Raw genomic sequence first — 24,829 nt, 5'->3', positions numbered from 1 at the left:
CTACTCCGGAGTCACACTTGACCCCCTCTGATTGGCTACCTGACCTGCTTACCCACCTCCTAGGGAGGAGGGGAGGCTGGATGGGAACTGGGTAGATGTGGGGGTGGGAGATGTGAGGGACAGGATTGATCTGGAGGTTGGGGCAGAATTAATTGCTGGGCCGGGGAGGGGCAGATGTGGGGTGAGAGCATCTGCAGCAGGGGCCAAAATCTCCTGACCCGATAAAGTGGAGAGAGTGAATGGCACTAATTGTCACACACACACACACACACGTGCACACACACGGGGGATGGCCAGGGGGAGTTCAACAATCAAAAGACAGACCAGAAAAACACAGTTTGTTTGGTTTTTTTAAATCTCATTATTGTTGGGCCCCACTCATGCTGTTTGATCTTTTGAGGTTAGCAATATTGGAAACTGCGGTTTCCCTGGGGCAGAGCTGTCTAGTTTGTTTGTTGACTCCAGTGAGAGGAAACACACATATTAGCTCTGCGATTCATTGGGGAAATACAGTTACTAAAATGCTAGACGACTGTTGTGTTGCATTGTGTGCAGTGGGATGTTCACGTGTGCACATCGTGTACATAGCTTTTTTGCTGTTGCATTGTGGGTACAACTTTTCTTTGGTGTTGCAGCATCTGTTCAATTTGTGTTGCATTGTGTCTACAGCTCATTTGATGTTGCATTGTGCGTACAGCTTTTGTCTGGTGCTGCATTACATGTTCAGTTTGTATTCCATTGCATTTTGTGGGCTCCGTGTTTGTTGCATTATGTGTGCGGCTTTTGTTTGGTGTTGCAATGTGTGCTCGCATTTCATTTGGCGTTGCATTGTCTGCACAGCTGTTGTTTGGTGTTGCATTTTGTGTGTTGACTTTGTGTTGCATGGCGCCTGCAGCTTTTGGGTGGTGTTGCAATGGGTGTGCATTTTGCTTAGCTTTAAAAGGTGGGTGCACTTCGTTTGCGGGTACATTGTGTGTGCTCAGTTTGTTTTGCATTGTGTGTGTGTGCAGCTTTTGTTTGCTGTTGCATCACACTAGCCCAGGGACAGGGGGTCAGGTTATAACCTGCAGAAGAGCAGCCAGGCCCATCCCCACTGGACAAGAGGCCGCTCGAGCTCCCAGCTGGGTATGGCTCTGCCCTGAACAACTTGAAACCTTACTCCTCCCTGAATAATACCCAATGCCTCCATGGCCCCTGGGAGCCCGTTGCACCCTGGGAGTTGAAGTCCCCTTGCCCATTCTCTGCCTGGACTTCCCAGCTGGGCAAACTACACTCCCCAGATTCCCTGGCTAGGAGGCTCCCGGGCTCCCTCCCCCCCAGGGCTCTCTGGGAGCTGCAGTCTCCCCTCCTACCCCACCCTAGCGCCAGGTGGCCAGAGGGAACTACAACTCCCAGCATCCTCCGGGCCGCCCCTTCCCCCCGCCCCCTGCTGGGCTGAGTGGTGTTTTTGTTGTTGGTAAAAGGTTAGTGGAACAGCTGATTGCTCTGTAGGGTAAGAGACCTTCTTTATCTAATGGGGCGCCTCTGCTTTTCTCCCCCTCTCAGGCCCCGGCCCCCCACTCCTTCCTCTGCTGCTGCCTGGGGGAGGGGGTGGGTCTGGGCTTTTGGAGAGGGGCAGTTCCCTTTCTGCACCGTGCAGCCTCGTGCCAGGGGCTCGCTGGGGACAATGCGTGCTCCCCCCGCAGTGCTCCCCCCCCCCCGCGAGGGCTGTGCCTGTGGCCAGGGTACCCTGGAATCCGGCAGCCCACGGATCTCAGGCTCGCCTGGCCTGTGTTCGAGGCCTTGGGCGGCTGGGCTCCCTGCTGCAGGGAAGGCAGCCTCTGTAAGGGGACAGCCCAGGAGGTGGAAACTCGCCCCCCCTCCCACCACAGCTGACAGCCCCCCCCCCAGCTTAAGCCCCCTTCCACTGCTTTACCCCCATCTCCCCTGGCTGCTGGGACCTGCCGGGCTGAGATGTTTGCCTGGTTGGAGCTGAGCCCCCTGGATGCCCCTGGCAACCCAGAGATTAGCCACCCCTATGGTATTAAAGAGCAAAAAATCTCTCCCATGCCTGTATTTTCACCTGGGGCTGGTGCATCAGGGCGATCTTCATCCCCCCGCAGCCACCCCCCTGCGCAAGTTCCCCCCTGTGCAGTTTCCTTCCCCAGCACGCCTGTGGCTTTGGGTTTCCGAACACGAGTTTCCTTTATCGCTTTGGTTTGGAGCCGTTTGATTTTTTTAAAGCCTTTTATTCTGAGCAAGAAGGGCAGGGGCGGGGAGGGGGAAGAGTTTCCCCGAAACCCGCGGGGGACCCAGGTCTTTTCTTCTCTTGCCAAGCTGGGAGGTGGTTTTTCCTTGTCTCTCCTTGGACCCGGCCTTGCACAAGGCTGGTGCACGCTGCTTGCCTTGTGCAAGCATCAAGGAATCCTCCCCCTGTTCCTAGCAGCCAGGTGAGCGGAGAGGATGGCTGGCAGGCAGCTGCTGGGATTTGTTTTGCACATGGCTGCTCCTTGGCTGGCGTGGCACAGTTGGAGAAGCAGACTCCTGGGAGGGGAAAGGAATGTACTGTAGCTTCAGGCACTTGGCTGGATGATGCCCAGGAGGTCCCACGCCAGCCGTGCGCTGTCTGGGCTTGTGGGGCTGATCATGAGGTGTCTTGCCCAGGCCATGAGCGCTTTTGAGCAGTGATTGTGCAGGATTCCCAGGAGAGCAAGGCCAAGAGGCCCCAAGCGAAATCAGGGCCCTGTTGTGGCCACAGAGAGGCAGTCCCTGCCCCAAAGAGCTCAGAGTCTCCATAGGCAAAGGGTGGGAGTGGAAATGGAGGCACGCGGTGGGGAAGTGACTTGCCCCAGGTCACATAGCAGAGCTAGGAGTAGAAGCCAGGTGTCCTGCCTTAATTCCACTCTCTAGCCACAGCTGCCACCCTGCTAACCTTAAGATGCTCAGAGTGTCATTTTATATCAGAGGAAGTTAGTAATAGCAGGACTCTATAAAGGAGCTAATGTTGATACCTAGCTCTTATCATCGGTGGGTCTTACAGTGCTTACAAAGGAGGCCAGTTTCATTATCCCCATTTTACAGATGGGGAAACTGAGGCACGGAGAGGCAGTGACTAACACAAGGTCACCCAGCAGAGCAGGGTGTGAGCTGGCACTGGAGTCCAGATCCCCGGAATGCTAATCCTGTCCTGTATCCACTAGGCCATGCTCCCTCCCAGCATATCTTCCACCCAGGCATCACTGCACCAGGGATTTTAATTGGTGCAGGCGCTCTTTGGGGATCTCATTCAGATGTACTGGGACACTCGCCACGCAGGATCGATGCACACGGGCGCCAGTGTGCGGAGAGTCTAATGATGGCAGGGAAGGCACCAAGTTACAGGGCGCCTCTGTCACATGGGATCATCGAGCAAGGATTTTGGCTGGGCCAGAGAGGAAATTGGGGTCACCCCCTTTGCAGTGAACCCCTCTGAAGATGTTTAGAGCCCCATCAGTGCTGTGTACGAGTCTCTTGGCTGTTACCCACATTGTTAACTTGTTGTGTAGATGTAACCTCACCTTGGCCATGGCGCTGACGAGACAATCTAGCTGCTGAGTTAATTGCAGCTGCTGTGTAGACAGGACCAGATGTCTCTCTCCCTGTGCCTAGCTTACAGCCCTGATGTGGTGGTCTGTCCCTGCTGCGTTTTGTAAGCTAAGCAGTAATGGGCCTGTACACTGCTTGGAGGGGAGACTTTCCAGAAAAACCTAGGCTTCTGAGGGAAATGACTCTAGCGATAAAGCAAGGGGTGCTGTTATTATTTCTGTATCGTGGTAGGACTTCGGAGGTCCAGTCATGGACCCAGCGCCTGTTGCGCTAGGTGCTGTATAAACAGAATACAAAGACCCCAGAGTGCTCTAAGCTGTCCTGAACCGATGCCCCAGCCAGGTGCTGGAGCCACCACTTTCCAGCTGAGATGTAAAATCAATGGCCTGGCTCTTTTGCTGTTGCTAAGCATCCTGCGACCGCTTTCACAAGAGCCGGGGCTTTCACCGTGCATTCCCCTTCCGTGTGTTTCCCCAGCTGGGTGTGAGACTCAGTTTCACCAACCCCAAATGTTCAAACATCATGAGTCAGGCTCACCAAAAATCCTGAGGTTATGTAAAAATATTAGCGTTTGGGGTTCTTCTTATTGGCCTTCTGCTTGGTGAGCCTTTGCGGTGCACTGGGGTCACATTTGGAAGCTTTCTCCACTGCCCCGGGGGCTGGATACGTACTTTTTCTTTGAGAAAGGCTGAAATCATCACATATCCCCTTGACTCCAGGAGCTGGGGCTTTAAGGAAAACAATCATTATCCTGAGGCTCATGACAAAATCATGAGAGTTGGTAACACTGGAGACTCCACTTCCTGTCCTCTATTGCACTGGTGTGGACTCCGCCCCAGGGCAGCAATCAGAGTGATCCTAGTATATGCCACTTGTAAAGCACTTTGGGATCTGATGCTGGAGAGGCAGGATGAGACCCAGATACTCCTGGTAGGCCAGGGCGGGGCCAGGGGAGTGGGGTCGTGTTTGTCCTCTCACCTCGCAGCAGTGTTCCTTAAAACCAATGCGGTTCCCCTTGTGCCACAGTATCCGTGCCCAGGGCAGTAGACGCATCTGTTCCCCCCAGTGTAGTGGCCAACTTCACCTGGTTCCATAGGGCTGCATTTTCTGGGGCATACTGGCTAGAGCACTGGACGGGGACTTGGAGACCTGGCCAACTAGGTGACCTGGGCAAGTCCCGTCCCTGCTCTGTGCCTCAGTTTCACCAGCTGTGAAATGAAGAGAATGATGCTGACCTCCTTTGTAAAGAGCTTCGAGATCCATGGGTGAAAGGCACAATAGAAGAGCTAGCTCCTGCGATTAAAGTTGAGAACCCCTTTGTTTAAAGGTTGACTGTTCTAAGTCAAATGCTCTCTTGGATTCTCTTGAAATGTGACATGCCCCCTGGGGATGCAGGGTTGGGTAAATGATCCAAATCCAAAATACAGCCACCTGAAAAACCCAGTATTTCATCAAGGCAACAGATTCTACCAACGTGGTGGGGGTGGGAGGGGCACACACCTGAGGCTCAGACTGTGTCTCCGATTGTCCCCAGCTGAGCTCAGTCACCCGGCAGTTAACTCAGCTCGTGTGTGGTCCCCACCGCTTCTTGGGGGAGGCAATTTTGAAAGCACTATTAAAGGCAGAGTTAGGCTGTCTGCATTAGGGGTTGCGAAACACTTGTGTGCCGAAGAACTTGCAAAGCACGTGCGCAGAAAGACGATTTCTAGCCATAGTGATTGCACTTGACATGGTGGGTTGAGGGGATGGGCTGTGACCCTGAGCTTTTGAAAGCTACCCGTGGCAGATCTCTGAGGACAAATTACAGGCCAAGTGCGACTGTCTGCCTCGATTGAAGGGTTTCTGTTACAGCTGGGAACTGTAATCCCAGGACAGCAGGGAACTGAGAAGGGCGCAAACTCTTTTTGAAAGGAAAAGGAATGACACGGGAATGCTTGCTGCGCCAGGCCAGGGGTTGGGAGAGTGCTGGGGAAGGGGAATCATGGGAGTAATGGGGATGGGTGGCAGGGAGCGGAGAGGGGTTGGGGGCTCCGGGGAGGGGGAGGGGTGGGACATGGGGAGGGGAGACGTGGGGGAGCGGTAGGGTAAATGGGGTGACTAGGGATGTGGGAGCATGTGAGCCCCACCTTCTCCCCCCCTATGTGTGTATGAGGATCTTGGGAGGGAGGTGTCAGCCTGCTCCTCCGAGAGGGTCTGAGTCCCTCTTTCTGCCCCTGTGTGTGCTAGGTTCTTGAGGGCCCAGCTGTTCTAAGGGATCTCAGCCCCTCCCCTGCCCCCATGTGTGTGCTGGGATCCACTAAGCCCTGTCTCCCTGGAGTGAGGAGACCAAGCCCCTTTCCCTGCCCTTCCCCCCTCCATGTGTGTGTGCCGGGATCTTGGGGGCCCTGTTATTCTAAGGGGTCTGAGCCCTTCTCCCAACAGATGTAAACCGGGTTCTGGAGGGGCCCTGACTACACCACACATTGAAATCTCTGAAAATCAGACAATTCAAAGTTAAGGTGACAGCACCCCTGCGTGGTGCTGGCCAGGGGGCCAGCTTGGAGGCTGGGCGAGCCAGGGGCCTCGCCAGAGCAGGGAGTGCCTGGAGGGGGCAGTTTGGGGACCAGCGCAGCCTCTATAACTGAGAAATGTGTGGCCCTCCCATAAGCAGCTGCTTCTGATACACGTAGAACAAATTTCTTACGTGCTCATGGCTTCTCACATGCCAAGGAATGGTCCTGAATGATTTCATGGGGCAGGACGGGGAGGGGAAGCTGGAAATGGGGGTGGGGGCGCTACCTGATGTGAGAAATGGGGGTGGAGAAGGAGAGAGACTGCACTGTGTAAAGCTACTGAAACTAAACCACCACGGAATAAAATAGTCAGATTTTTGGCCAGGGATGAGATTTCCCTCACTGCCCTGTTAGCAGCACCACCTTCCAGACATTTCACAGCATGACCTGTGGTTCTGTGCCAAAAGGGACAGGAGCTCGTAGGATCACATAGCCTGCTTGCTAGCCAGCAACAGGCTGGCTACAAACTTAGGGGACAGCTATAACGACCTGCCTGACCCCTGACTCTTACAAAAAATGTTTCTCTTTCTGGTTGGAAAACTAGGAAATTCACGGACAAAAAACTTGGTTAACACAGAGCTGAAGTTGCCTGTTGGGTCTCTTGCCCATCCAGCAGGACTCAAACGTTGGACAACCAGAAAAGGCAGGGTGAAGGGACGCCCCAACACAGCCTTAACTCTGCCCCTCTGGAGCTGGTGGTAGCCAGTAGGAATTATCTGTGTGCGCTCCAGCTGTGCTCGCTGTTGTTAGGTGGCGCTATATGGAATGGTGGAGGGATTAGCTGGAGAAGCTGGGCAGAGCTGTGATTGTGATGAGGGGGTAATATGGGGGTGCCCTGCCCTGCAGAGATTCTGAGCACCTCTGCCCACGCCTCGCCCCACGTGTGTGAGGACAGGAAAACGGTACATATGCATCCTGAGAGATGCCGTTTGTCTCATTCCAGTGCTGAGCTGGGAAGCATGTGTCAGCAGAAGGGCCCGGGGGTCTTCTTGCCATGGGGGGCGTCAGCAGTGAGGTGGGGTACAAGGGTAGGGTGGGCGTGTCCTGATGGGTGAGCGACAGTGTTGTGTTTGAGGGGATCCTATGTGGGATGGTGAAAGGTTGTAAAATACAGTGCGTGTGGGGTTGGTTTTCTGGTGGAGGCACCGTGTCCGGGCATAGGGTGGGCATAGGCAGCACCCATTCAGTCCAGCTCACCTAGACACAAGCTTCACCTTGGTAAAGAGACTGCATTGGACTCTGTGCTGCAGCTGGCGTGTGCTTCTTCCCTGGGCATGGGCACAAGCTGCAAAGGCAGAGTGCAAGTACGTGTCTTTTGGGCACCCTGGGTCATTGCTCAGAAAGGGCAGGATTAAGGTTACATTGGTGTGCACCTTTACTCTAAGTTTCCTGGCTGTCATAGGTCTGCGTTTTGCTGGATGGGCACGGGGCACCATGGGGCAACCTGATTTGTTTTTGTCAATGGATTTGTGTTAATTCCTAGGTAGACCCCAGCCAAGGTTACGAGTCTAGGTGCAAGCCACCATCCCTGTGCCAAAGATTTCACAGGGTGGGAGGAGAAACTGAGGCACAGAGCAAGGGAGTGAGTTGCCCAGGGTCACACAGCAGGTCAGAGGCAGAGCTGGGAACAGAACCCAAGTGCCCTGAGTCCCAGTTTAGTGCCCTTGCCACTAACCAGAGTTAAAAAGACTAGACAAAGGTCCCTTTCTGTCTGAAATATGTGTGGTCTTGGGGGTCCAGCTCCAAAGGTGCCTGAGTGCCAGGACTCCTGGGTTCAATTCCCCACTCTGAAATGGACTCCCTGTGTGCCCAGGAACCTCTGTAAAATAGAGACAGTGGCACTGCCCTGCTTCCTGCGGGCTGGGAAGCTAAATGCATCCATGCCCATGAGGTGCCCACAGTAATGAGTTCCGTGGATGTACCCATGGCATGTAGGGAAGCAGTGACTTTCAGGGCATCCCAGGTTGGTCCATGGTGGGATTTTCCCATCCTGCCCCTTTCCCATCACTTTTTTCCCTCCCACCTGTGACATTCCCGGGGTACAATCTGGACTGTTGAGCAACTGTGTCCCCTCAATTCTCCAGTCTGGGGTGCCTTTTACACGGCTTCGCTGTGCGAGCAACCACTCCTGGTCTGCTCACACACATGTAACTCACTCACAGCTACACTGCAAGAGTGTTACAGCCAACCACCCCTGAATTACACTGAAACTCCCAGTCCCAGACTTTCCCCCAGAAATGTGCATCTGGTACTGCCCAGCTCTCTCCTGGACACCACAAACTCATATAAAGTCCATCATTTTATTAATAGAAAATGGTATGCACAAACCCTGGTATCTCAAATGGAGTTTCCCAAATACTTCAATCCAAACACCCTGGTCTAGATAAAACAATAAAACAAGTTTATTAACTACGGAAGGATAGATTTTAAGAGATTACAAGTAATGAGGCATAAAAGTCAGAATTGGTTACAAAGAAATTAAAGGTACAACGCAACTAACATCTAACTTAACAAGCTAAGTGATTTCAAAGCAAAAGTCTTTCTCACTACATCTTCTAGCAGCCTCACTGGCTGAATTCCTTTCTGCCTGGATCCCTTCCTTTGTCCTTCAAGTGTTGTCAATGCCGTGAGTAGAGAAGAAAGGAGAGATCTTTAGGGGAGTTTCTTCCCTTTTCTTACAGTTCTCTTTTTCTTTGAGAATCATCTCCAGCTGAGGTTCAGGAGACAGCAGGAGATGGGAACCTCCAGCACTTTCTTTGCCAAAATGTAGATTTCTCACTCTCACCCTTTTGCCTGCCAAAGAATGGCCACTTACCCAGGTGATGGTCCATTTGATTTTGTTGACACCTAGCTGAGGGATCAGTTTGCCTGGTGTCTCTGTGGAACTGGTTTGTGGCTGCCTTTCTAAACTTGGAACATGTCTCTGCAATGTCGTACAGTAGAATTGAATAACTTTACATACAATGTTGTCACACACCTTTTACCAGGACAATAAAGGTAAGCATATTATGAGTTTTTGAATGATACCTCACAAGGCATACTATATACAAAATTTATCATAGTCTTGTAGAAAAGGTGAACATTGGGTTACAGACTGTCACACTGTCCTTCTTCACCTTCCACCCCGATGAAGAGGATGGAGGAGGTGTCTCCCAGCAAGTCGCAGGCACAGGCCCACCCTACCATGGCCTTCCTCAACGTGGCCCGCACTTACGTGCCCAACACCAAGGTCGAGTGCCACTACACTCTGCCCCCCAGCATGAAGCCGTCGGCCCGCGACTGGATCGGGATATTCAAGGTACTGGGAAGAAAGAGGCGGGTGGGAGCTGGATGCCTTAGCTGGGATCTCCCCTGTAGCTGTCCCCACAGGGGGGGCCATGCAGCAAGTGTTCTGATCAGGCAGTGAATCAGGCTGAGATGGGGAGGCACAGGGTGCGTGGGTGGCCTCCTCATCACCTGGGGTACAAGCTTCCCCTCCTGTTGCATTCTCTGCTGTTCCATGGCGCTGAGCCCGCAGCGTGCTCGTGAAAGGAGGGGCCCACTTCTGCAGGCCACCTTGAAATTCACCCACAAGTCAACCAAGCCTCCTGCTTTTCCCTGCATGCAAAAGCAAAACGAGATAGCGTGGCCTAATGGCTAGAGCGCTGGCCTGGGACTCATGAGACCAGGCTTCTATTCCTGGTGGCCAGCCTTGGCAAGTCACTTCCCCTTCATGTACCTCAGTTTCCCCATCTGTAAAATAGGGGCGGGCAGGGGAATGATACTGCCCTCCTGTGCTGTGTAACAGCTAGGCAGACCCAGGCTTGAGGTTTCAGCAGTTCCAAGCCCGCACTTAAGCATCCACGCTGCATGGTAAACCTGGGCTTACAATTGCCAGACCCGGGTGTCGCAGCCAAGCTAGCACGCCCATGCTGCGCCGTGCAGACCTTCAACTTGGGTCTGCCGCTTGAGCTGCATGCAGACTGCAAAATGACACGCCTTGGCTGTGACCCACCCCCACCCCCAGCAGGGCTGTAAGACCCGGGTCCTGAGTGCTTGCTGCCCCAAGTCAGCCAGATCTGTGTGTGGACGGAAGCGGGGCTTGGGCTCAAACCTGGGTCAGAGCCCAGGCTTAGTGGGCAGCATAGACACCCATTGCTGTGGTAGCCCCTCCCAGTCCCCCGCAATGAGGACAGTGACACTGGCATTTGATGAGCGCTAGAGAAACGCTTAGCTAATGCCAGGGGTTCCTCAGACACCTTCTTGCCTGCGTCTGTCTGTCCAGGTGGAGGCCTCGTCTGTGCGGGATTACTACACCTTCGTGTGGTGCGTGGTGCCCGACGGAGGCGCGGAGGGGGCGCCCGTCCATTCCAGCGTCCAGTTCCATGGTAGGGAGGCAAGCTCCTGGGGAGCAGGGGTACGGAGATCACGTGCGTGGGGGTGGCGGGAGGGTGAGATCGGACGGGGGGGTCAGTCAGTGAGCAGCCAGAGCAATGGCCAGAAGGGGTGGCAGCCCTGGGAGAAGGTTTGGGTTACGGAGGGTTTGCCGTGGCTTGTCGGACCAAGGGCCCATCTAGCCCGGTATTCCGGCCTCCCTGATAGACATGGTCTTGCCAGCAGGCCCATCTAGCCCAATATCACCTTGCATTGCTGGGTCAGGCCCACGGGCAGATCCAGCCCCGTATCCCCACCAGATCGGGCCCATGGGCCCAACTAGCGTGGCGTCCGGCCTCCAGGCATGCTGCAAAGCCAAATGCTCACTGAAGCCCCCCTGCCTGGGTGTATGGTGCAGTGACTACAGGGGGCATTGGGAGGGGAGGGGAGGGATGGGGGTAAAGCAGAGAGGATTCTAGGAAGGGGTGCAGGAGGCAGCTAGGGGGAAGGAGCGAGGCCGGGACTGGAATGGGATAGCAGGTCTCCGAGCAGCCCCTGATGGAACGGGCATCCAGGCCACCATTGACCTTTGGCACTACCCGCTGGTTGTCAGAGAGGCCAAGCCGGAGTGAGCTGAGTGAGGCCAGGCCAGAGCAGGCCATACAGACTAGGCTCAAGGCCAGGGGGCGGTGGACTGGCTGGGGAGCAGCACCTCTGTGACCAATGTGGTCTGCTGACAAGGCACTCGCCAGCCGCTCTGCCATGGCACCGACCACACTGGTGCCAGGACTCAGGAGTGCGGGGCAGTTGCTGTGGGCAAGACGTGTCAGGGGAGAGCCAGGGACCAGACCTAGCCCCAGACTATGGGGCATCCGAGCCCCAACCCAGAGGCAGTCAGCCTCCTGCCAAGGCCCTAACAATGGTGGGGCAGAGGCATCTGATGCTGGGCCGTGTTTGTCCTGCTGTAGCCAGCTACCTGCCCAAGCCGGGGGCCCAGCAGTACCAGTTCCGCTACGTGGACCGCCGTGGCGAGGTGCGCGGCCAGAGCAGCCCCTTCCAGTTCAGCGAGCCCCGGCCCATGGACGAGCTCGTCACACTGGAGGAGGATGACGAGGGCAACATGGACATGTTGCTGGTGGTGCCCAAGGCCACCCTGCTGCAGGTAATGAGGGGTCAGTATTGCCTGGTGGGTAGAGCACCAGATTGGGTGCCTGGAGACCTGGGTTCTGGTTCCAGCTCTGCCAGTGGTCTTGGGCAAGTCACTTCCCAGGCTTGTGCCTCAGTTTCCCCTGGGCCTGGTTAGGCTGTGAGCTCACCCAGTGGACAAGGTGGAGGGCAATGGGAGGGATCAGCTGTTGCTCTGCCCAGGAGGGCACCTGGACATGTCCTGGTCAACACAAAACCCTCCCCTCCTGCCAGGCTTTTCTCCCTGCGGGGCAGGCAGTAACAACTGCATTGGGAAATGGGGCAGAGCTTAGCCCTGGCCCCGCCCTCCATCAGCTCTGCCCCTTCAGGACGACCTCCGGACTGTGATAAGAGCCCCATCGCCAGTCCCTTGCTCTGCCTACCTGAGTTAACCCCTTGCCTGCCTTTGCGTCCTGCCGTGTTCTGGGGGCCTGGGGGGAGTGTAGTGCCTGCCCCCTCTGTCCGTACTAAAACGCCGGTCCCTGTGGGTCCCATTCCCCCCCAGAACCAGCTGGAGGAGAGCCAGCAGGAGCACAGCAGGCTGCTGCGAGAGAAACTCCAGCTGGAGGAGGAGGTGAAGGAGCTGCAGGCCCGGATTGAGCAGCTGGAGGGGGCTCTGGGCACCATGCGGGATGAGCACACCAAGCTGGCCGAGCAGTACAAGGTGTGTGGGGTACCCCCTGCGGGCACCGAGCCCTATCAGGCAACAGCCACTGGGTTGAGTCCCCCACCCCCTGCTTCCCGTCGCCCATCACACTGGGGGTAAACTGAGGCACGCACGTGGGTGAATGAGGTCTCCTGGCTCTTGTGTTCAGGCCACTGGGCTGGGCTACCTCCCGGGAGACGCCCACCTAGGAGGGGACCCCATATTCCTCCTTGCATTCCCCCCACCCTGCTACCCACAGGCTTAGCCCCAAATTCCAAAGGGGCTCTCCAGCTTGAGGGGGGGGGTCCCTGGGCTTCCCTGCTCCTTGCCAGAGCACCCAGATTCTGTGCTGATCCTGTATCCCTGATCCCGGCTCACCCCTCCCCTCCCTGCCCCGCCCGGCGGCTCGTCTCCCAGGATCTCTCGAGCTCCCATGCAGCCGTGATGGAGGAGCGGGATGCCCTGAGCCGGCAGCAGGCGGGACAGCTGGCCCGCATCCAGGAGCTGGAGGAGGACGTTCAGGCCCTGAGCGAGAAGGTGCTGCAGAAGGAGGTGGAATTGGACAGGTGAGCAGCAGTGGGCGGGGGTCAGCAGGCATGCGGAGGGGAGTTAGGGTCAGTGCTGTGGACTGGCAGGCAGGGAGGCAGCCTAGGTGCCAACTTCTGCTCCCGCCAGTGGGTGCTCCACCCCGCTTTTCCCCTGGCTCCGCCCCCACTCCACCCGTTCCACGAGGCCCCGCCCCTGCCCTGCCCTCTCCCACCCATCCCTTGCCCCGCCCTAACTCTGCCCCCTCCCTGCCCCTATTCCAACTCCTTCCCCAAATCCCCGCCCCGGCCCCACCTCCTCCCCTGATCTCGTCCAGTCGCTAAGCAGGGTTGAACCTGGTCAGTGCTTGGATGGGTGACCGCTGAGGCCAAACCCAGGGTCTTGCGGGAAGCTGAAGAGGCCCGCTGTTTGGGGGGGGCTCTTGCCCTGAGTGAGAATAGGCTGATGCCCTAGGGGGTGATGTCCTGTGCTCCAGGGAGTAGGGTGGGGGCTCAGTATGGGGTGCTCTCTCCTTTCTTCCCTCCCCCCGAAGCGGCGTGGACTCTGATGTGCCGTCGGGGTGCAGCCTCTGGGGTGGGAGTGGGGTTGCAGTGCCCCGTATTCCCAGGCCGTGCTGACTATGGGGACCCATCAGCGGGGCTGCAGGACACAGCCTCCCCCTGGGGTTCTGACCCGGCAGCAATGGGCCTGCCTGGCCCCCTCGCTGTGCCTCACCCGCCCCCCCACCTCTGTAGCCGGCAGTGCCCCAAGCCGAGCCGGGGCTCACCCTGCCTGTCTCCATCTCTCCCGCCCCGCCCAGGATGAAGGACACGGTGAAGTCCCTGGTGCGGGAGCAGGAGCAGATCCGTCACCAGCTCAAGGAGGAGAACGCCGAGAAGGAGCATTACCAGGTGAGCACTGCGGCGCCCCACAATGGGGGGACCCGGGGCAGGGCTTGTAGGGGTGACTTGGTGGTGGTGGAGCTAGCTGGGGTGAGCAGAGGAGCGGGGGTTCCTCCCCTCCCCCTCAGACACACACAGGAGTGGGGGGGTCTCTCTCCATACATGCGTAGAGCGGCAGGGTTCCCCCATCCCCAGGGGACACCCAGAGGGAAGGGAGGTGGGTCCCACCCCCTCTCAGGAGTCTCTGGGCTGGCACGTGAGGATCAGGTGTCCCCCGCCCCAACCCCCCAGGTCAAGCTGCAGGCCTCGGAGCAGGAGAGCCGGAACCTGGCCTGCGACCTGCTGCTGGCCAAGACCCGGCACGGCGAGAAGGTGTCGCAGGCCCTGGTGCTGCAGGAGGACATCAGCAAGCTGCAGCAGAAGCTGGCAGCCGCACAGCAGAGGACGGTGAGTGCCCAGGGTGGGGGGCCCGCCTTGGTGCCAGGGGGCAGCCTCCACTCCCCCCTCCCTCTGCTTGGGTGTGTGCATTCACCAGCCCTTCCCCTGGAAAAGAGGGGATTAGAACGGTGTCACTGCAAGAGCAGGGGGATGGGAGCCAGGACTCCTGGGTTCTCTTTCCTGGCTGTGGGTGCCTGTGTGTGTTTTAGGGGTGAGGACAGGGAGCCAGGACTCCTGGGTTCTTTTCCCACTGACTCCTGAAATGCAGCCACTTCTGGGGCATGGAGAGTAGTAACAGGATAGAGTTTTACCAAGAAGGCAGCAGCCCAAACCCTGCTCACGTGAAAAGTGCCGCAGGATCTTTGGCACCCTCTTGGAGCAGGATTTTGAAGATCTCTGCCAGGAGGGGAGTCTCCAGGCTCCTCAGAAAGCCTGCATTAGCCCTAATGTGATTCGAACCCTGGCTTAGAGGAAGGCCAGCTATTTCCGGCTTGTCTTTGGTGCATAGACCTCAGAGCTACCCTGCACCTAATTGAGCAGTTTGCCTTGATAACATCCTGTAGCAGGGAGTTCCGCATGCTAACGGCAAAGAATTTTAACAGTCTTTTAAATGCCCTCAACTGCTCCCTTGTCGCTGTGTATGGGGGTGGGATGCAGGGGCAGAACCCAGCTGGCCTCTTCCATCCCACTCATTATTTCCGATCCCCCCACATTGCCTTTCCCTGCCCTGCCAGGCCCAGCTGGAAGCGCTGTGTGAGCAGCTCCGCTCCACCCAGGACCTCCTTGCCGCCAGCCAGCAGAAAGTGGTGCTGCTGGGGGAGGAGTTGGCCAGCGCATCCTCCATCAGGGACCGGACCATCTCGGACCTGCACAAGAGCCGGCTGGAGTCAGCCGAGACCAACATCAAGCTGGCGGACATGACCCTGAAATGGAAGGAGGGGAAAGGCCAGTGGTGGAAGGAGAAGAGCAACCTGCTGCAGAGCATAGAGGTGCCAACCCCCACCCCACTGGGCCTCTCACTTGAATGGGTGCAGCCACTGCTGGGGTGCAGCCACCCCTGGGATGGGGTACTGCCAATGCAGCAGGATTAGGATGGGAAATGAAAGTGCATCCCCTAGCTGGGCTTGTCTCAGTGACCGGTGGACAGGGAGCTGGGGCGAGCATGTCCAGGCCTTGGGAAAAGCCCCCCTGTCCTGACCCACACAATGCTCAGAACTTGGTTTATGTCTCAGCACAGCGCCCCCTAGGGCTGCCCTGGGTTGGGCACTGGCTGAAAGGAGAGCGCCCCCTACTGAGCTCCCTGAAGCACAGCATGAGGGGAGAATAACCTGTACTAATCCCCCTGCTCCCTGCAGCCCAGAACCCCCTAAACCTCTTATCAGAGAGGACAGTGCCCCCTGCTGAGCCCCCTGCCCTGTTTCCTGCAGCGCAGCGCCCCCTAGCACCGCGTTGGGGCCAGCACTGGCTGCGAGGGGAGGGCGCCCCCCATTGAGCCTCTCACCCTGCTCCCTGCAGCACAGCGGCCCTCACACTGCACTGGGTATTTGTAGTCCTTCCATCCAAGCCTAGCTAGGGAGATGTGCTGGCCCCCCGTGAGCGCCCCCCATGCCGTTTGCAGGCAGAGAAGGACAAGATCCTGAAGCTGAGTGCCGAGGTGCTGAAGCTGGAGAAGAACCTGCAGGAGGAGCGAGCCCAGAAGCAGGCGCTGAAATCTGAACTGTCCCACGAGAGGGACTCCAGCCTGGTAAGGCCAGTGCAGGGTGGGCACTGTCCCTGGGACAGAGGGGAGCCCCAGTCTCTGCCCTGTAGGGGGTGGGATCAGAGCTGAGATGGGGAGGCCCTGGCGTGTGGAAGGGGGCGGTCCCTGCCCTATATGGGGAGGAATCAGAGCTGGCATGGGGAGGCCCTACCCCGAAAGCCACACACTGGTGCGAGGGGGCGCCCTGCCCCACAGGAGAAGGGATTGGGGCGCTCATGGGTTCTGCGGGATCGGGTGCCTGGGGTATGGAGGTTCCCTCCCGAGGCTGGTGCAGGGCTGGCCATTGGCACTCGCCCTGCCCTGGGGCAGTTCTCACGGTCCTGTGCCCCCTTCCCCCCTCCCCAGGTGCAGCTGTCGGAGAGCAAGCGGGAGCTCAAGGAGCTGCGTGCGGCCCTGAAGGTGGCTGAGAAGGAGAAGGAGCAGCTGCAGGAGGAGAAACAGGTTGGTGCCATCCAGGGTCAGAGATCAAAGGGGGCTGAACCCCGGAGCCAGGAGGGTATCAGGAGCGGGTGACATGAGCCGCCTTCCCTGCAGAGGAGCTGGGCGGGGCCCTGGGGTCAGGCAGGGATCCTGCAGCCTGGGCAGTGGGTGGGGGCAGGCAAAGCCCCTGCCCCCTCCGGGGTCCCCACCCAATCTCCCCATGGCCTGGGGCCCGGGGCGCAGGTGGGGCCGATCCTGACCCTGGCGGCTGTCCCCTCCCCAGGAGCTGCTGGAGTACGCCCGCAAGCTGGAGGAGCGGCTGGAGAAGGTGGCCGACGAGAAGTGGAGCGAGGTGACGGTGGCCGAGGAGGAGGAGACGGCGGCCACGGCGCTGAGTGGGTAACCCCCCGTCCCCAGACATCGCCCTGTGCCGCTCCCCCCCACCCCTGTTACCTCCCCAGCCGTCCCCATCCTCCTACCCCCATCCTCCAACCCGCTACCTTCCCACCCCACCCCTGTTACCCCCATCTCCATCACCCCCATCCTCCCACCCCTGTTACCCCCATGCCCCTACCCCCATCCTCCCACCCGTTACCTCCCCACCCCACCCCTGTTACCCCCATCCACCCCACCCCCGTTACCCCCATCCACCCCCATCCCGCCCATCCTCCCACCCCTGTTACCTCCCCATCCCACCATTACCCCCATTCTCCCGCCGCTGTTACCTCCCTACACCATCCCTGTTACTCCCATTGCCCCCATCCCCCCATAACCCCCTCACCCCACCTCATTACCCCCACCTCATCCCTTTAGTCCCACCTTTATCCCCACCTCCATTACTCCATCCACCCACCCACATCCCCCACCCCATTACCTCCCCACCCCATTATCCTTCTCCCCATAATCCTCCCACCCCCATTATCCTCATCCCCCCCATAACCTCCCCATCCCATTACCCCCGTTACCTCCATCCCTCACCCCTTTAGCCCTGTTACCCCCAGGCCCCCCACTTCTGTTCCCACTTTCCCCCACCCCATTACCCTTCTCCCCATTATCCCCACCACCATTACCCTATCCCCCACCACTTTACCCCCCCATCCCTGTTCCCCCATCCCTCCACCCCCATTACCTCATCCCATTACCCCATCCCTGTTCCCCCATCCCCATAATCCCCCCACCCTGTTATTCCCATCCCTGACCCCTTTAGCCCTGTTACGTCCTGTCCCCCCCACCCCATCCCATTACCCCTAGGCAACCCAGAGGGGCTGGTAACGCTCCGCTCCTTGACCTGCTCTGCCCCCACTTCACTGCCTCACCCCGGGACCCTGCACCTCCGATGGTTACCCCCTCACTGTTACCCCTGTTCATCCCCCCTGCATCCCCGCCCCGCTCTCACTGCTATGTCCACTCTGCAGCCACCCCCTCTCTCCCTCCCTGACATCGCCCTGTGCTGCTCCCCCCACCCAGCATAGTGCTGCCCCCCGGAGTTACCAACCCTGTGCCAATGCCAGCTGTCACTCCCCCCCCCCCCCGGTGCTGGCTCCCCCCTCCAGGCTCCTCCCCCCAGCAGGGGTCCCCCCCCTGTGCCCCACACACCATGCTCTGCTCAGCAGGGGGCACTGGCTGCCCAAGTGACCCTGTGGCCTCCCCTCCTCCCCAGGCTCCCTGGACTCCCCACTCTCGGACTCGGAGGACGAGTCCCCCGAGGACATGAGGATCCACACCCAGCTCAGCCCCTACAGCCTGTGCGACAACCGATCGGCCACCAAGACCCCGCCGTGCCTGCGGGAGCCCATGCACAGGGTGGTGATCAGCCAGCCGGCCCCCATCACCACCCAGATCAAGCAGGCCACTGAGGACAACAGCTCCGACTCAGTGAGTCCCCGGGGGGCGAGGACCCCCCCAAGCACCGGGCAGTGTGGAGGGGGAAACTGAGGCACAGGGACTCGCCCTTGGTCACACAGCAAGCAGGGGCAGGGGCGGAAGTAGAACCCTAGCATCCTGGCTGCCAGCTACTTATGCTACCCCACTCTTCCACACTCCCTCCCAGAGCTAAGGACAGAACCCGGGAGTCCTGGCTTTCTTGTGACCATCAGGTGCCATTTCTTTCTTGCCAATGGTGGCCCCCTGGCCCATGCAGAACATCCATCCTAGATTGATGCAGGGACCCGCACACGGTGCAGCCCCCCTCCCACTCTGCCCCAGTCCAGTCAGTTCACCCTCCTGTGAGCAGTAGCCCCCGCCGCATCTCATGCCAAGCCCCCAAATCGAGCCCAGTGATTATCTGCCAGTGTTGTGCCCAGGGACCCCCCAAGTGTGGTACTGCACAAAGGACCCTGTCTCATCCAACGGGCTTCAAGCTTCTGATCCCTGGAACCTTAAAGCCCGGAGGTGGATGGGGTGGGCCCCCACCTTCCTGGGCAACAGAAAGCCCAGCTTTGAGGGTGCGTCTGAGCCTGCTTCATCCGGGGGGAGGGGTTATCTGCCAGCCCCCCAAACCCTCTTGCATTCCCCTCGACCACATCCCTGATAGGAGTAGCTGGAAGGTCCCTGGAGCTGCCCGGACCTGCCTCTAGCAAAAGGCCCGCTCAGCTGGTCCCTGCTGTCTGATGAGAGCCCACGCAGGACTGGGGTCAGCTCCCCCCCTCCCCCCTAAGGACAGGGGGAAGGGGTGTCTGTGCCAGGCTGGGGATCAGGCCCACATTTGAAATCTCTCCGTGTCCCACTGCAGTCGCTGTTTGTTCACGGGGCAGATTCTTCCTCCCCCGTCCCTCCAGCCGTGAGTCGGGCAAGGGGCTTTTTAGACCCGCCCCTGTAAAACTGACAAACCTCTGATAATTGGCACGATAGAACATGCAGTTTACATGCAGTAACATTAATGGCCAGGCAGAAAAGGGGGGTGCCAGGGAGTCTCTCCAGCACCTCCCACTGGGGAAAGTGGGGGGTTGGGGTCAGCCTCATGGGGAGTGAGGACTTCTCCCTGCCAGCCTCACAGCATCAGTGCTGGGGAGCCCCCACCTCCATCCCCAAAGGGGCAACGAGAGCAGCTGGATGGGGGACTCTGCATCATCTGGGCCATCGCAACACTAGCCCTAGGAGGGGCTGATCTTAGCCCTCCAGGTCTGGGGCCCATCTACACTAGGAAAGCAACAGTGTTGGGGGGGATCTGGTTACAACACAGTAGCTCCCCCCCCCGCAGGCCGAAACCAAAGCTCCAGCTCCCAATCCTCTGGGGCTTCTGGGCTGGTGAGATCTGGATGTGGCAGTCAGCTAATCACCAGGCATTTGGGGTTCCCTGGGGCTCCTGAACGGGAGCTGGGCTGGGGCTAGGGAGGTTGCCCGGCTGCTGGCTCCATGATTCCCCCGTACAGCCTGGGGGCAGGAACCTCACAGAGACCCATTGGGGTAGCCCACACCCTAGCAGTACAGCTGGGGACCTCGCAGCAACGGGGATAAAACTCACACCCCTGTGCTCCCAGGGCCCAGCCTGCTGCCGCTGGATGTAAAGGAGAATCCCCATCCATCCTCAGCAGTGTAGGGCCTATGACACATAGCAGGACTGTTCTTCCGGGGAGCCCAGCTGCTTAGGGGGGGCACAATCACTATGCCTGTGCGCGAGGGGCACCCGACTGCTGGGGGGGCAAGGGCTGGACTCTGGCCCCCGGTGCTCTCACCCTCGCTCTGACTGCAGGAGGCGGAGGACGAGAAGGCTGTGCTGATGGCAGCCGTGCGGAGCGGAGGGGAAGAGGCCAGTCTGCTGCTGCCCGAGCTGGGCAGCGTCTTCTATGAGATGGCAAGGTGAGGGGGGATATCGGCTGGGGCCTGTCAGCAGAGCAGGGGTCTGTTCCTTTGCCCTGCCATAAGGAAAGGATGGAGAAGAGGATGGAGGGGAGCACAGTGGGGGAATGGGGAGCAGGGTGGGGGATGGGAGGAGGATGGAGGGGAGCAGTGGGAGGCTGGGGAGGAGGATGGAGGGGAGCAGGGTGGGGGAGGGGATGGGGAGGAGGATGGAGGGGAGCAGTGGGAGGCTGGGGAGGAGGATGGAGGGGAGGAGGATGGAGGGGAGCAGTGGGAGGCTGGGGAGGAGGATGGAGGGGAGCAGGGTGGGGGAGGGGATGGGGAGGAGGATGCAGGGGAGCAGGGTGGGGGGATGGGGAGGCGGATGGAGGGGAGCAGAGTAGTGGGGTGGGAGTAGGGGAAGCGGGGGATTGGGGCAGCTTTCCAAGCCTCCTCTTAGTTAGTAAAAATATATAAATTTCCCTGTGGGCGCAGGGAGCCGGTGACTTTTACAGCCAGTGGCCATAAAAGTGGCAAGCACGGAGCTGGGAGATGTACAGCCGTGTCAGGGCATTTCTGAATCAATTTTCAGCATCATTAGATTCCTTTCTCCTGCAGACAGAGGCGGGCGGGGCGGGGGTCTATTTGCAAGTGAAATAGAGAGAATCACCCAGCTGCAAGGCAAGGGTGGGTCTGTGTACCCATGTGGGGGAGGGATGGGATGCAGTGGGGGTGTCAGGACCAGGAAGGGCAGGTTGGTGCAGGGTGCTGAGTGCAGAGAGGTGGGATGGGGTGTTGGGGGCAGGCAGGTGGATACAGAGGGGATGGGATCGAGGTATGGGGGGAGGGTGGGGTGGGATGCCAGTGTTGGGGATTGGCAGGGTGGCTGCGGCAGGGGGACAGGATGGGGGCGTCAGGATAGGGCAGGGTGGGTGCAGTGGGATGACGTGTCGGGGGGAGGCAGGGTTGGATGCTGGTGTCGGGGGAAGGGCAGAAGGGATGCGGGGGGATGGGATGCGGGAGTCAGGATAGGGCAGGGGGTGGGTGCAATGGGATGTCCTGTCGGGGGAAGGCAGGGTTGGATACTGGTGTAGGGGGAAGGGCAGAAGGGATGCGGGGGGATGGGATGGGGGAGTCAGGATAGGGCAGGGGGTGGGTGCAGTGGGATGACGTGTCAGGGGGAGGCAGGGTTGGATGCTGGTGTTGGGGGAAGGGCAGAAGGGATGCGGGGGGATGGGATGGGGGAGTCAGGATAGGGCAGGGGGTGGGTGCAATGGGATGTCGTGTCGGGGGGAGGCAGGGTTGGATGCTGGTGTCGGGGGAAGGGCAGAAGGGATGCCGGGGGGATGGGATGGGGGCGTCAGGGGAGGGCAGAGTGGGTGCAGTGGGATGACGTATTGAGGGAAGGGCAGGGTGGGTGCAGGCTGCCGTGTGCAGAGGCGATGAGACGGGGGTGTCTGAGGAATAAAAGGAATTCTGGGTTGAGGGGGCCACTGCTCCCCTTTGAGAAGGGGGAGGGGCTGCTGCGCTGTGGGGGGTGGGGGGTTGGTCCTGTGCAGGGAATTGGGGGGCTGCTCCGTGTTCTGCAGAGTCTGACGGGGAAGGAGCAAAAAGAGAGACCCGGGGGATGGGGGCAATCAGGAGGGGGGAGAACTGGAATAGCGGGCGGGGCGGGGAACCCATAATAACCCCGGCCTGGCTGTGCGCTCCGTGCAGGGCCGGTGGCGGGGGGTACTGCCAGGGCCCCGCTCAGGGGCGCGACGAGCTCTAGGGGTGCCTATCCTCCGTCTCTGTCGCCCCTTTGCAGCGGCATCACAGGCCGCCAGCCGTCGGACCCGGGCCCGTGTGGGATGGGCACCTCCCCGCTGGACCTGCCCGCGTCCCCCGGCCTGTGGAAGGAGTGCCCCATCTGCAAGGAGCGCTTCCCCCTGGAGTGCGACAAGGAGGCGCTGGAGGAGCACGTCGACAGCCACTTCTTCTTCAGCGCCCACGACCCCTTCGCCTTCGAGTGACACCCCCGTGGCCCCCGCCTCTCCCTGCCTCTCCCTGGATCCTCCTGTCAGGCACTGCCAGGCTGGCTCACCCCCTAGGAGCCACACCAGGGTGCCCTGGGCTCCCCCGAACGCTGGGGGGCGATTTTGCCCCCTCCTCCTGCCCTCCATGGCATCTGAGAGCAGGGAGTGAAGGGGGGGGGGGGGAAGCTGGGCAATAACGCCGCCTAGTGACTGTTCCCAGGCAGGTCTGTAGGCCTGAGGTCTCCAGCCCCCACCCTGCTGCCTTAGGCTGAAATAGGGCGAGTTGCTCCCACCCCCCAATATGGGGTTCAACCACTGCAGATGCTGAGCGCTCATCAGTTGCGGGGGGGGGGCACACACACCCCTTGGCTGTGGGGGCTGTGTGTCAGGGCAATAGGAATCCCCGGGGGGTGTCCCCAACTCCCATCTGCCTCCTGGTACCTGAGACTGCTGCATAGAGCTGGGGAAGGCTCGCTGGGGGTGGGGGGTGTTGGAGCTGCGGGCTGCCCTAGGGGCACACTGTCTTCCCCCCCTTCCCCCAATGTTTCCCCTGGGGCTCCAAACTTGGAGTGTTGGGAACTGCTGGGCACTGGATTTTGGAAGATACAGGAGATGGAGGAGCAGTTCAGAGAAGGTGAGGCCAGGTGAGGTTAGGCAGATTTCCTGGGTCCCTCAGAGCTCTGGGAGGTGCAGGAGGTCAGTAAGAGGAGAGCAGGGGAGGGGGCTGAGTGGGGTTAGGCTGCCCCATAGTTCAGGCTAAAAGGGGCCTGGATTCCCCCCCCCCTCATGGACCCCGCCCTGGATCCCAAAGACCCCGAGCTCCGCTCCCCTGGGCCCAGTCAACTAGCCTTTGGGCTCTGGCTGGGCTACTGGTTTCCATGTCTGGGCTAGGGAATTTCGCGGCTGTCGTAAGGATCTGTTCCCCCATGGGACTCAGTTTCCCTGGCTGCAGGGCAAGGAGACCCAGCCCCCACCCCGTCCACTGCTCGGCCCTGCAGGACGCCAGCACATGCCAAGAGCCAGCCGATAATGCTGGAAGCGCTCCGCTGATTTGTTAGAATGTCAACTGCTTAAATAATTGGCACAACGGGCCTTCCATCAGCTCGTTCGCCACCGCTGCCTCCCACGCGGGGTTAATGGCCCAAGAGGGCCCACAGGATCCAGAGCCCCATGCACCGAAACCCTTCCCTTCCCGGTGATCTCAGGTCGGGGGTGGAAGTGGGGAAGGGTTGTGGGGGGAGGGGGGGTTGCCCAGGTTATGGGGGGGGCAAAGGGGCCTGAGCTGGTGCCCAGAGCTCTGTGTGTGTGTACACCAGGGCATCTGTCCTGTCCCAGCCCATGTTGGGGGCTGGGTTTCCCCAGCTGCTTTTCTCTGCCAAGCGGCCTCCTGGCCCCAGCATCCCCTTGGCCTAGAATTGAGCCACTCCCTGCCCCGGGTCTGGTCCCAATCTCGGCTGCCCCATGGGGCGCTCCAGGGATCCCAGCCCCCACCTGGGTGTAAATCAGGAGTGACTGCCATGGGATCATCCAACCGTTGCACCAGCATCTCCTGGGGCAGCATCTCCTGGCTCTCTGTCGCAATCTGCCACTCCCCGCAGCCTCTGGGCAGTGACTGTGCCGGGGCAGTAATGGGGTGGAGTGTGACCGGACCGGGAGACGGGGAGGAGGGATCCAAAGACCCACCTGGCCAACTTGAGAGTTGACAGGATCCCTGGGGCATGGGAGGGGGGCAGGGTGCACCAGCCCTGACATGACAGCGGGGTGGGGGGCACAGACCTTGCATGACCTCTGGGAGCTGCAGGGGGGATACAGCCTGACTGAACCCCTGGGGAGACAACGCGGGGAGGGTCACCAGCCCTGGCATGACCCCTGGACGGGGCAGCAGGCAGGGCAGAGCCTTGACACTACCCCTGAAATGGTTTTATTTTCACTTTGTTTTTTAAACACTCGTCCATTATTACTGTTCTAATTCTCAGGATTCAGGGTCTCCCTCCACCGGGTCTCTGCATCTTATAGCTACCCGCTGTAGCATGCTCAGTAATTAGTGTTGATTTGCTGTTGGTTTGCTTGATTTCGGGGGGAGGGGGGCAGTTCAACCCACCCCCACCCACTTGTACATACCCCACCTTCGATTATTCTCATGCACTTGCTTTTTGTATTCACGGTTGCAATTCCTTTTGTTTTTAATTTGTTTTTTTAAATATAATACTGTTGTGAGTCTTCATTTGCCCCCTGCTCTTCTTGTGGAGGAGGGAGAAAGAAGCCAGGCGTCCGGCTCGCCCCCGAGTTCTCAGTTAGTCGGTTGGGTGGGATGAGAGTTCGTGATTGTGCCTTTTGAATGCAGGAGATGAGGCTGCTGTTTTGATCACTGGTTTATGGGCGCTCTTTATTTTGTAACTTACCGTGGTTGGTGATTCTGATGTGTCCAGCTGTTCCCTGCTTCTCCCCAGGCCCATACCTGGCCGGTTTTTGTTGTTTTTTTAATGTTTTTTTCCCCCCGACAAAGACAACTAAGGTCCCCGAACGTCAGAGCAATAAAAAACCAGTGCACACACACAGACACACACACGCACGCGCGCGGCCCATGTATAGTGTGTATATATATTTATATTACATGTCTTGGCTATTCTAATAAAATCCAGTCTCTTCAAAGCTTTGCCTGATTTATGGTTTATAGGGCACCGTAAAACCTT

The 24,829-nt window shown here is 58.9% G+C and overlaps 1 protein-coding gene across 5 annotated transcripts; it reads left to right on the top strand.

The window, feature by feature from the left end:
* The first annotated feature begins 1,399 nt into the window (after nt 1-1,399).
* On the top strand, nt 1,400-23,364 carry CALCOCO1 (calcium binding and coiled-coil domain 1). 5 transcript variants are annotated; one of them, XM_084610162.1, is made up of 15 exons: nt 1,400-1,492; nt 9,250-9,414; nt 10,381-10,483; nt 11,438-11,631; nt 12,160-12,318; nt 12,718-12,866; nt 13,646-13,736; nt 14,019-14,174; nt 14,900-15,154; nt 15,784-15,909; nt 16,270-16,365; nt 16,628-16,739; nt 18,005-18,219; nt 20,036-20,142; nt 21,929-23,364. In XM_084610162.1, exons 2-15 carry the CDS (start codon nt 9,253-9,255, stop codon nt 22,131-22,133), a joined length of 2,130 nt encoding a protein of 709 aa, XP_084466288.1. In that variant the 5' UTR covers nt 1,400-1,492; nt 9,250-9,252; the 3' UTR covers nt 22,134-23,364. The 5 variants fall into 5 exon arrangements, with proteins under 5 accessions (XP_084466288.1, XP_084466289.1, XP_084466290.1 ...); XM_084610163.1 differs by having other exon boundaries at nt 1,428-1,463; XM_084610160.1 differs by having other exon boundaries at nt 1,433-1,492; nt 9,179-9,414.
* Nucleotides 23,365-24,829: the final 1,465 nt, after the last annotated feature.

This window comes from Lepidochelys olivacea (genome assembly GCF_965140295.1).
Source record: "Lepidochelys olivacea isolate rLepOli2 genome assembly, chromosome: 20".
NCBI lineage: Eukaryota > Metazoa > Chordata > Testudines > Cheloniidae > Lepidochelys > Lepidochelys olivacea.
This window is presented reverse-complemented; position numbering and strand designations above follow the sequence as displayed.

What these genes read in the sequence shown, in the direction of transcription:
- CALCOCO1 (XM_084610160.1), top strand. Translation starts at nt 9,244, where the DNA reads ATGAAGAGGATGGAGGAGGTGTCTCCCAGCAAGTCGCAGGCACAGGCC. An exon ending in CAGCCGCACAGCAGAGGACG is followed by an intron (nt 14,175 to 14,899) that starts GTGAGTGCCCAG and finishes CTGCCCTGCCAG; the next exon opens with GCCCAGCTGGAAGCGCTGTG. An exon ending in AGCTGCAGGAGGAGAAACAG is followed by an intron (nt 16,366 to 16,627) that starts GTTGGTGCCATC and finishes TCCCCTCCCCAG; the next exon opens with GAGCTGCTGGAGTACGCCCG.